The 12,760-nt window shown below is 37.7% G+C and overlaps 1 protein-coding gene across 11 annotated transcripts in view; it reads right to left on the reverse strand.

The window, feature by feature from the left end:
- PCDH15 (protocadherin related 15) overlaps nt 1–12,760 on the reverse strand; it is a 364,105-nt gene that overhangs the window by 188,206 nt on the left and 163,139 nt on the right. For all 11 annotated transcript variants that reach the window (XM_061446935.1, XM_061446952.1, XM_061446917.1 and 8 more), the window contains 2 exons: nt 2,516–2,650; nt 1,224–1,373 (listed from right to left, as the gene is read on the reverse strand). In XM_061446935.1, the coding sequence (XP_061302919.1) occupies nt 1,224–1,373; nt 2,516–2,650 (285 nt within the window). The remainder of the gene's footprint in view (nt 1–1,223; nt 1,374–2,515; nt 2,651–12,760) is intronic.

Consider the following 12,760-nt stretch of genomic DNA (forward strand, 5'->3'; position numbering starts at 1 on the left):
TTTGCACGCCTTCAGAGTCTGAAAATACTTGCAGTTGAAACACCAGGAAGTGTGCACATTCCCTTTGCACACAGAAATACTTTAGCACTGCAGCTGTTTTAGAAAAGCATAGTCACTGCTCTACTTTCTCCTAAGTTTCATAAACAAAACACAGGCAGCTCATAGCATCTTTAAGGCCAACTTTTTATACGTTACAATCTCATCTAGTAGCATCTTTTGCCTTGTTTCCTGGCAGATGTACCTTCAAGAGGAAAAACCATTTAGATACTCAAATACTTTAAACCCATAGCACCTCCTTTGCTTTTGTGCAACCAAGGCCACGTGACAATGCTAATGACTTATTTTTGGACTAGACTGCTTATGTTTCAAGATAAAGAAAAAATAAAAAATTCAGCACTGTATATATCTCTGTACCTTAAATATCAAGTAAATGTTATTTACTTGCAAAATCCACATGTTTATACAGGGAGATAAGAGTTTTATGAGGTATCAGAAATACAGCTCCTCATGTCAAACCTTATACACCTAATTATATTACAGAAAATTATACTTTATTATGTAAGTCAGCTGATGAGGGTGTTTTTTCCCCCAGTATTCCCACTGCCTTATACCATCCTTGAATGCCAACCTCCAGTAACAGCATCTTGTCTTCTCGTTCATCTAGTCTAGAAGCCCTCAGGAGTATGGCAGAGATCTTAGAAGAGTTACAACCCAAAATTCTTTTTCAAATTATTCCAGTGCAACCAGATTCACCTCCAGTCTGTGATATAAATCAGTGCTTGCAGACTTTAATTAAAACTGTTTTTCTCTCTGGGCCTCTGAAAAATGTGTTCAACACACATTTTTCACTGCTCATTTGCTATACAACCAGCCAACTTAGGCTTCTGTAAAAAACAGTTTTGTGACATGGTAAAACATTTCTGGTTATGTTCTACTGAACTGTTCACCTGTGTTTCCAAAATTTTTTTTGAATTTTATTTCAATATCCTGCTTTTCCTTTTGAGATTGTTTGGATGAAAAGGTTTTGTGAAACTTCAGATGAACAGCCTGAACAGGCCTATCATTTAGTATTTAGCAACTTTTTAATAGATATGCAAGTAACAAGGTGGATGGAGATATACAAACTGTATTTCTAGCTGTTTTCAATGCATTTCCAATTTGAACTAAGACCACAGTCTACCGCTAACAAGTGAGTTAAAGCTAATAAAAAGACCTGAAATTACCTTTATAACGCCTTCCCCAGGCCTCATATCTGTATAAATCTTGACATTGTATGATATATTGGAGAAGGTTGGGGAATTGTCATTTGCATCAATCACCAGGATATTGACTGTCACTGGGATACTCTCCTGTACACCATCGGAAGCTGTCATCTTCAGGGTAAAAAAATAAAGCAGAACAAGAACATAATTTAATGGTGTGCTCTTAACATAATCCCAACTATGCAAAAATACAGTATGACAACTAAAAGTCAGCACTTCATTTTTCATTTTTGTCTTCAATTACAGGAGGCACCAGCTAAGCCTGAGCTTGCAGTATGCAAGACTTGGGGCAAAAGCAAAACAGAACAATGCCTTTAAAACATACTTTGTCAGATCAACAAGAGCAATGAGAGTGAATAAAACTGTTTCGCAGGATTAGGTCCAGAATCTATGCTGCAGTCCATTGCTGGAAGGGCAGAGGCTGTCCCCAGCTGTGCTGAACACCCTCAAGGAGCAGGGCCTGGCCACAACAGCTCACAAACCTATCTAACACTGCAATTCCCACCTGGTCACACACAGGAGCTGCTATACATATATTAAACTCCAAAGACAGCATTTTAAGGTGGGACTTAAAAGAACCGAAGGCCTTCTTACTCCACAAAGGAAATCTGAGTTCTCCTTTCAAATGCTAAACGGACAGAAAATGCCTTAACTGGGAACCCCTGGAGAGGAAAGGGGCTTCCCTATAACACATTTGCAAATTACTTTAAGGCTGTTAAGATGCTTACTGAGAGCACAGCAAATGCCTAAGGGAGTATTAAGTCCATTTAAACCTTTTTTTTTTTTTTTTTTTTTTGCTTTTTTCCTTTTTTTTTTTTTTAAGGCTGCTGGCTTTTTCTGTTAGCCTACTTCTTTATTTTTGTACTAAAATAAAATGGAAAGGTGTCACACCTTCCTAGCTCAAGGGCCAAGAGAAGAAAAGGCAAAGGTAGCCTCAAAGACTATGCCAGGTACAAAGGAGAAGGGTCAGACTGGTATGGGAGGGTGTTGAGGAGCAGTGTACAAGACTGGGATCATGGAGATGATGCTGGTAGGGGGATCTCAAATTTTACTATCACACCAAACACTTGCATTTTGGAAGAGAACAATACCCAAGATATCAACTCCCCAGGCCCTGGTATTGCTGCTGCTCATCGTTCACTGTTTTTCTTCTTCTGTGCCATTTTAATTATCTACAATGATGATATAACTAATGATTTTTCAACACTTGCTCTGAACAATGCCCAATGTGCCTTGAAATGCATTTAGCTTACCGAGAAGGTGTAAAGTTGCTGGACTTCTCTGTCAACAGGCTGCAGCAAGGTGAGGTAGCGGGTGATGCCACTCTGAGTCACAGTGAAAAACGTATTGTAATCATTCAGAAAGAGATGGAGCTGGGGATCCTTGGTCTTGAAATAATATTAAAAAAGAGTATTTTATTATAAATTCATATATATCATTAAGTTTCCAATTACTCAGAGCAAGTGCTTATTTTAATTGAAATTTATATAAGCAGAAAGTACAAATAACATGACGAACTGAATCTACAAAACTGTTAAAAACTCTTCAAACATGGACAGTGGGATTGAGTGCGCCCTCAGCAAGTTTGCCGATGGCACCAAGCTGTGTGGTTCGGTTGATACCCTGGAGGGAAGGAATGCCATCCAGAGGGACCTTGACACGCTTGTGAGGTGGGCTGAGGCCAACCTCATGAAGTGTAACCATGCCGAGTGCAAGGTCCTACACCTGGGTCAGAGCAATCCCAGGCACAGCTACAGGTTGGGCAGAGAAGAGATTCAGAGCAGCCCTGCGGAGAAGGACTTGGGGGTGTTGGTTGATGAGAAAATGAACATGAGCCGGCTTCAGTGTGAGTTTGCAGCCCAGAAAGCCAACCGTATCCTGGGCTGCATCAAAAGGATTGTGACCAGCAGATCGAAGGAGGTGATCCTGCCCCTCTACTCTGCTCTTGCGAGACCTCACCTGGAGTATTGTGTGCAGTTCTGGTGTCCTCAACATAAAAAGGACATGGAACTGTTGGAACAAGTCCAGAGGAGGGCCACGAGGATGATCAGGGTACTGGAGCACCCCCTGTATGAAGATAGGCTGAGAAAGTTGTGGCTGTTCAGGCTGGAGAAGAGAAGGCTGCGTGGAGACCTCGTAGCAGCCTTCCAGTATCTGAAGGGGGCCTATAGGGGTGCTGGGGAGGGACTCTTCATTAGGGAGTGATAGGACAAGGGGTAATGGGTTCAAACTTAAATAAGGGAAGTTTAGAGTGGATGTAAGGAGGAAATTCTTTACTGTACGGCTGGTGAGGCACTGGAATGGGTTGCCCAGGGAAGCTGTGAATGCTCCATCCCTGGTGGTGCTCAAGGCCAGGTTGGACACAGCTTTGGGTGACATGGTTTAGTGCGAGGTGTCCCTGCCCACGGCAGGGGGGTTGGAACTAGATGATCTTAAGGTCCTTTCCAACCCTAACTATTCTATGATTCTATGATTTTAAGCGTATAACACTTATCTAAAAATCTAATCTTCTTGATGAAAAATGTATTAAAAATACACTTTAACCTACAGAGTAAGTAAATCCAATGGTAAATGGATGCCTGTATCTGCCAGTTTAAAATATACCATTTTTTCATCAAAGCAATCATTTTTAAGCCAAATATAACTTGCCAATATAAGAAACCAGATTCAAGCATTGGTCTTCGACCACATTAAAAACAAAACAAACTTATCTTAATTAATGGAGCAATAAAACAGTTGAGTTGATGCAATGAAAAAAGATAATCATATGTGTTAAAGCATATCTCTAAATAGATGCTGTTCAGAGACTCTCTTTATGTGTCAAAAAGAATCCAGATAAATTGATGCAGAATTTGTAGAATTATGAATCTCTCAAATGATCAGGTGAAAAACATAGTAAGCCAACTGTGGTAAAATTTTCAATAGTAAGTAACAATTTAAAGTAAGGAGGAAAAAAAAAAAAAAAACAAAGAACCAAATGAAAAACAAATCAAGGCATTGTAAATTTTCTACTCATGAATTCTCTAGGTGGCCTGCTGGGAACACAGGTTTCAAGTCTGGATTTCAAGTAACAAAAGCGTTGTACATGTGTTGGTGAGCACCAAAAGTGGTGCTGCAGTTCTAATGCTGCGTGCAAAACAATGTGACAACATAAAGAAAGGGTAATGCTTTGTGAGATATCCTGAGCAACCACTCAGGAACTCATCCTTCCATTTCTATCCTCTCTCCTACCCTGGTTGGCAGATTATAAGAGTATGGGGAAGAAGAATGAAATGTTGCCCAGGGAAAAAAACTGAGATTAATTTGTGACCAAATGGAATTTCAGCTAACAAAGAATGGGAGGAATGTTTCTGCCACGGACAGAATCAGAAGTTATTACTGTATTTACAGAAAACAGAGTAAATTAATTAAAGTCCAGAACTTCAAGCCAGTTTCTTCCAATGAAAACTTACCAGAGTGATATAAAGCTGCAAAATGGACTTCCTACCTTTTGTCCTTACCCTGTAGTCTGCTGGATGCCAGCACAGAGCAGGCAAAAAAAGAGGGTTTAAGTTCTGTATGGCCTGGTAGTTCTGAAAAGCCCTCAAACTCATTTATTTGAGACGTCTGTGTTGTTGAAATGACAGAAATGTGAATGGTGACCAGGATGAAATATTTCAACGTCTTCTCCCACTTCTTTAAAGATGCTATTGAGTTATTAAACTAATTAGACTGCAAGGGTCACATTACATTACATTTAAATTTTAAAATAAGCTACATTACCTTTTATTGCCTACAGTATTCCAACCAGCCTTTCTGTGCCCTGGTAACCTGTAATCTGGTTAATTTAACCTGACTTAATGTGTTACTCTCTGTCATTAGTTATTTAGTTTCTTTCTGTTATATGAGGTGAGGTTACAAATGAGGAATGCAAATGTGATTGGGCAAAAGACAAAAGGCTGGGAGACAAGTCCTATAAAAACTGTTTTGAACTGCCTCAAATAATGTGAAGATGAGGAATCAGAGGACTAGTACCATGAATAAAACATAATAGAGAACCCAGCGGCTGCACAAGGCATAACTTGAAAAGTATTTTTAACAGTTATTTTCCAATACAATTCTACAGAACCTGTCTCTAGTAGGGGACACAGTGCAATCAGAAATAGCTGAATTTAATAAATTCTCCAAAAAGTAGCATTTCATTCTTCTCTGAACATTTCCTTAACCTGAATCCAAAATGCTTCTAGAAGGTTAACTCTTACATGAGGAAAAAAATTCTTTACAATGAGGATGGTAAAATACCGAAACAGGTTGCTCTGAGAGGTGGTAGCTGTGCCATCCCCAGAGACATTCAAGGCCAGGCTGGATGTGGTTCTGGGCAACCTGATCTAGTTGAAGATGTCCCTGCTCATTGCAAGGGGGTTGGGTTGGATGACCTTTGAAGGTCCTTTCCAACCCAAACTATTCTATGATTTCATTATTATTGTCATTCCTACATAATTAAAAAAAGGAAAACAGACCACTAGAAAGTTAACCAATCCCTACAGTATAGCAGGCATAAACATTGAAGCTAACACTAACATGCGCTAAAGTGTCATAATGAACAACTATGAGGATAGATTAGTACAACAGAAGGAGAAAGAGAAACTTATTTTAGCAATCCAAAATACTCTAAAGCACACATTATGGAAGGCTGAGATTATACTATTTAAATGAGAAACCATTTCAGTTGCTGAAAGCTATGTGAAAGAAATATCAAAGTGTTCCAAATGAGTGGTTTCTTATTGCCTAAAGCTTTGCTGCAACTATGCCAGCTTTCAGTAAAATTAAAATTCATTTTTCTGCTAGCAGTGGAAATGGCACTCTCTCTTTTCCATGAAAAATTACAGAAGGTAATTGCCAATAATTGTTCACTTTGTAGACACTACAAAGTCAGTCAAAAATTTAATTTACAAAACCCCTGGTTAGTTGTTACAGTTCTTGCTTGTCATGCCATTTTGAACACTAATAAACAGTATTTTTTCTTAATTTGTTCTTGAGAAAAAATCAGTGATGGAGATTCCATACACTCCACAAGCAATCTATACTATCTCTCAGCTATTCTTGTATTAGAAATTTTATCCTAATGTGTATGTTAAATTGTCTTTCCTGCAATTAATGCCAGTTTCTACCACCTTCCATGCATGTTGGACACACAAAACAATTTATTTTCTTAATTTTGGCATTGTTATGCTTTTACATTCTTATCGCAGAGTATGCTGAGAGTCTATTCAACTTAACCAAACATTTTATGTTGCGCATCCTCTGAGAGAACACAATCCACCTATGCTGCCAACAGTATTTCCAATACTTTAATTTTTCAAACTAGCATTTTATTTTTGAGGCTTGGACTTAAACACTATGGTTTCTGACTACATTAATGGGTCAGTAGACTAGCTTATATCTGTTAAATTGTTTAGCATACAATTTTACGTAGAAAATCAGAATCCACACAAGAGAAGATACATGTAATCTGCAAAGACCATTTCAAGGACACAGTTCAAACCTGATAGGGTTCACATGCTTCGAACCAGCTAGTAATTATATCTTAAATTAAAAAAAAAACAATGCAACAACTTCTTGTTGCATTTAAGATTTTTATAAGGATATGTAATTATTTAATCAGCATAAAGCAGCCACATCATAACCACAGTACAACTTTATACCATAAATGAATTTGGTATAATGTGTTTTAAGGGCTCTTTGCAGGCTTTTCAAAACAAGGAACGTTCCCAGTCTCAAATCCTGGCAGGGCAGAGAAGAATGAAAGTGAATGGGGGAAATAAAGAAACTGCACAATTATAACAAAAAAGAAATTTTGCAAACATATTACCAAATACCTACAGGAATGGTACCTGGTGCAACCTACAAAATAAAACAGGATAAAAAATGAATATAGGAAACACAAACCTGATATTGATGGACATCATAAAAACAGTACATTGAAAGAAAAAATAACGGTTATAAACAAAAATACAACAAAATGAGATAAGCATGTGCTCCAACGCAATCATGATATAAACCAAACCTTAGGTTTGAATTGCTCTACTTGAAATTCTCTGGAGAAGTTTGTAAGCTTGTGCGGATGTTAATGTTACATTTCTGCTGCTTCTTTCCTCCCACAAGGGCTTACAAACTCTTTCTAAAGCCAATGGTTTTCTACATTTTACTAAGATTAAACCAATATTAAATGATATTGTCAAGAACAAATAGACAATGACACTTATTCTGCATGTTTCAACATCCCCGAGGACTTTTTAGAGGATGTATATTTGGCTGTTAAATTCTCCAGGGTAGACAGAACAAACTCCAAGAGTATTCAAACCACTCAGGCTTCCTGATTGCTAGCACAGGCTTGTCTCCAAATAGCTGTAGTAGTTGGAACTAGGTGATCTTAAGGTCCTTTCTAACCCTAACGATTCTATGATTCTATGATTCTAATTTCATGACAATGTCTTGATTTTCCTACACTCTTCATGTAGATGATAATCAGCACTTGAAACACTCATAGGAAAAGAGCTGATTTTTTGAAGAGATGTTTCCAGCACTTGCCCTCCTCATTTCTACTTCAAAGTAGAAAATCTTTTCCACTCACATCTTTCAGTGGAAAAATCTGAGATTCATAGTCTCACAGAGGTGAAGCAAGAGAGATCCTCAGTCACACTTGGAAGGAGTTTGCAATCAGACTGTACTGGCGCTGACCTCATTGCTTTTCTCTAACCTGCACAAGAACCTTCTCCAAGGCCTAATGAGATGGTCCTCCAGATTCACAATAGCTTGTATGGAATAAAAAACAAAGAGACAGCCTCTGGAATTAATTTCCTGTATATTTAACATTATCATTAGTATCAGAAAAATAACATGAAGCAGAGCTTTCTGAGAAGTCTTTGTGATGGCTTTAGTTGCAAAACTGCTTAGATCAACAGAACCTAAGGAGAAGAACAAATCAATCCAAAATTCTGAGCAACTGGAAAACTGAAGGAAGTAAAACCACTCTGAGAAGACTGCATAGGACAACATTTTTTTTTTCTTTAAAGTGAGTTCATTTAAAAGGTTTTTAATTGCAATAATAATAATAATAATAAGAAGAATGCTCTTCACCATTTATGTCACCTCCATTTTGGAGGAAAAGATGTCAAAAGATTAGCAAGAGAACAAGGATGGTTGCTGAGCAGTGCTTTAATTCTGAATTATTTCAATCATCAAAACCTTTCCAGTCCCTGCACAAAGCACAAGCAGGGTTATAAAGTCAGACATTAAAAAGCGCTACAATTTTTACTGTTTTAGGTTGAGGTTGAAAGGGCCATACCCTTTCCCAAATGAAAAGCTGACAGAAAAGTTTCGAAAAAGTATCTTCTGTTCCTCATACAAATGAGCCGCTCCTGGGTGAGGGCAAGAAACAAATGTCAGCATCTTCTGCACTTCCACTAATTAGCAATAGCATTTGCTTAAAACAGGGCAGATATAAAAAAAACTAATTCCCTGAGGACTTTAAGGAACTCAAAGAGAGAAAGAATAGTTTCAGAAGGCAGAAGACATTAGATATTCATCCTACCCAAATAAAGGAAGAAATATAATGCTACAATAATGACTCAATGTAAAGATTTTTATTTTTCTTTCTTAAGTGGAAATATTCAGGAAAGGAAAAAACCCTATCTGCATAAAACATAAAATATGAGAAGCAGCTTTTTTGCTTTGCCTTTCCCTTTTGTTTATTTTAATAATGATATTAATATGCTATTACATTGGGGAAGAATATTTTCCGAATTATTATTTCGTAATGTGACTATGAGAGTGTCACAGAAGTGCTATACAGGGATAGTAGTATGAGAACTCTATTCCTGAGAGAATACTGGCTGCAAAACAAGTCCAAAAAGTAACAGTGGAGGATACAAACAATTAGGCAAATATTAGAGAAAAAATGTTCAAGTATTCAAAATGTTTCAGTACCCCTGGTTAAAAAAACAAAACAAACAAACAAACTTATTTTTCCTTATCTGGATATCACCGAAAATCCATAATCTGTATTTTCAGTTATATTTATCAGTTACTTTATCCATTATTTGCTCTGTCCCCTCAGATTGCTACTGAGATACCTTTATGTAAAATGATCGTTCTTTAAAAATTCCTACAAGTTCTCTGGAAACACTGAGGTTGAACAACCATCTCCTTAGTTTGACTTCAACTTCATTGATAATGGAAACATAAAACAAGAAACTGGTCTGGTAGAAAATGACCTGGAGAGGAACCTATGGTATTAACTGACATGCTGCCCAGGGATGCAGCACTGGACTGTAGACATCCACAGAAACATGAGGGTTACTGCACAGGTAGTTTTCCAAGTGCATGCTGGGACACACAAAATGCTTTTAAACACATGCTGGCACACCTTATAAACATGACACCAACTTTATGATGAGCAATGCAGAAATTACCTTACACCTTAAGTTTATTCATCAAAACACTGTATGTAGTATTGGTAAACACCCTGCTAGTTGAGTAGTACATAATGGATATGAATGTTGATTAGCTTCTTTTAACTTGGAAATTAAATCCTGAAGTTTATTTATCTCTCTCTTTTTTTTTGAGAGATTCAACAAGATTTGTCATACAAGGCAATGAGGCAGTTACTATATAGCTTTTTCACCAACCCTGACTACCAGAGCAGAAGAAATTAGTACTCTCCCATGGAAGCAAAAGAGTAAGGAAGCAAGTGGTTTGAGAAGCCTTATGTAAACAGATATCAGATCATATGGTTTAAATTCCTCATCTCAGCTTTGGTTTGCTCAGGTCTTAAGGTGCTCATCTGGATTAATTTAATTTATGCCATTTAAACAGACCACTTAATTATATCAGCACTTGGCAGTGCTGCTCTAGTTAAAGGTCTGTTTGCAATGTCACAGCTATAAATTAATTTTTGGAGGGTTTGTAGCAGGACTCCATTATATTTCCCACAGCATTTAAACTTAGAATGCATTTTCTTTTTTTTTCCTAAGATGAGTTAAAATCTTAATTTAACTAATTTAACTTAATTAACTTAATTTCCTAATTTAAGTTAGGCAAGTTAGTATGACTGCTTTCTTTATGCATTTATCTGATGACAGCGAGTTATTTTGATATCAAAATCAACTGACTTTTCAATTAGAAGACTGAATAAATTATGTTTAGCCAGTGTCAGTACTGGAAACTAACATGCACAAGCATGTAGATGTTATATGTCGACTTCTCATCAGCAATCCCTACTTACTTGATATATTAATTTACTAAGATACAGTGAAACCATCATAATAGTAAGACCTGCAGAATTTAATAAGCATTACCTGTGCTTACTAACCCATCCTGAGCTACCAGGTAGTCCTACTGAGAAGGTACCTGCTATTTTAGTTTGTTTGGCTGTTTTATGTATGATTTACGTGCAACTGCTGCACTCCCAGCCTCACTCTGCTGGAAGTCTCATGTCCGTAACAGGTTATAAGCACTACATGCATCACTGATAGCTGCATTAACACACAGGCAGTTAAATCTGATTTTCTCTCTCACATCCATGCTATGCATGCATTATGTCAAAGAATTAGAAAGAGTTGTGCTGGCACAAGCCATGTGATGCCAAAGGAATAGCAAGTTTCACAGAGCGCTTCCATCCAAGGACAAGGTCAATGATCATATCTGTGGCGGCAGGCAGATCTCTGCATGTCTTGAGATAAGTCTACAGCATTCTGGAAAGAGGGCACATCACTTCCAGCAGATCTGATGGATCAGATCTGGTTGGTCTTAAGCATCAACAAAACATGCAAGAGAGAAGACAGATACAGTTAAGGTATCTGGCACCAGATTCCATAAGTAGTTCAGTTTGCTGAGACGGAGCAACCCTTCCCTCCCCCTGTATCTCCCAGGCTTGGTAATGACCACTTACGGACATGTCACTGGCCTGTATCCCCCATACCTAAGGAAAGTGGCCTTTCAGGTACAGAGCCATCCTAGTAGCAAGAAGGGCAGAACATGGCCAGGTTCCACTGCAGCCCATGTGCTCCAGCACACAGCATTACACTCCAGCAGTGGCGGAGATCCTCATTATTTTGTCCTCTTTGTGTGATGGGGTGGGGTGTCAAAAATAATGACACATAATTTCCCACTCTAGAAATCCTTGGCAATTATTCCTCATGCAACAGTGAAATATTACAATTTTTCAATAACAAACAAAAATAATTCACTGGAAAACTTTTGTTTCATTTTGTGCCATATGACTGAACTAGCTATTCACTAACTACAAAGACAACAACAATAAAATGTAGAGCCCTATGGTCAAACTGCTTGTGATGAATTTCAAAGCACCTCTTAGAACTTAAGATATTGAACTTGTACTCTTAAAATCAGTAACAGAAAGCACTTTTGGCAGGTCAAATAAACACCAGGATTATATTACAAACCTTATGAAATAGTTTATATTAATGGAGCAAATTACTTTTTGATACAAATATTTCTGAAATTAAACATTTACAGTTTGAGAGTATACAAATATCATGTGCCACACTGTAACTAGCTGGTAGTTACACGATTTATTCAAAGAGTGAGCCCAAATTTGGGATTTAACAGTTCATAGTAATCTTGACTTTCAGTCTCGTATGTGATCTAATATATAGTTACATCAAAGAACTCTGTATTATCTGTCTTTGACATCTTGTGTGTAGAGTTGTGCAACTGCCAGGGAAAGGTTAATCCGAGCACTATTAACTGCAATTTGAAAAATCTTTGGAGGTTAATAATGTCCAAAGTCTTTCTCGTCATTCCTTTAGTGTATGTAACAAGATCACCTACCAGAAAATAGGAGAGAGTCCCTGAAATAAAAAAAACCTGCATGGAAAACTGCCACATAAATTTAAGTGTCTGAACTAGGACATTGAATTCTAAAACTTTTGTTCTGAATTGCTTCAAGCATAAAGGATTCAGCCTCTCCCTCATCAGCCAATGCTGCAAGAATTCTTTTACCACTCTGGGCTTTGTATTCACAGTAGGATTTTCCTAGGTCATTGCAGTTACAAAGCATCGAGGGCAAATATCTCAATCACTGAAACACTGGTGGACTTGCAGACAGAGAAACATCAGCTGCACACTGTGGATTAACAGTGATTATTTTGTACTGTTTTTGTCTGCCCATTGCCCAAACTGGCAGTGTAGCAATCCAGGCAGAAATGGTTCGCAAGCTCTCCAGCTCACCAAAACCCCTATTCTGATTTTCAGACCATATCTATCTAATGTGCAAGTCTTATCAGTCTTACAGACTTGCTCAGTTTCAGTCTTCCACCCTTCAAGCGATTAATAGCCTCTCTTTCAATTCTTGTAAAGTTATGACACAGTCACGTGTATTATAAGGAGGGCATAGTGGTCTAAAATTCCATATTTATGTAACAAACAGATATGCTCCAAGGCATACTTGAACTAAAGGGTTTTACTAATACTACCAAGAAGGTGTGGATAAAACA

Source organism: Pezoporus flaviventris, unplaced genomic scaffold (assembly GCF_033815535.1).
Source record: "Pezoporus flaviventris isolate CSIRO_AGI_PZ_B2104156 unplaced genomic scaffold, CSIRO_AGI_Pfla_v1 ptg000001l, whole genome shotgun sequence".
In the NCBI taxonomy this organism is placed as follows: Eukaryota; Metazoa; Chordata; class Aves; order Psittaciformes; family Psittacidae; genus Pezoporus; species Pezoporus flaviventris.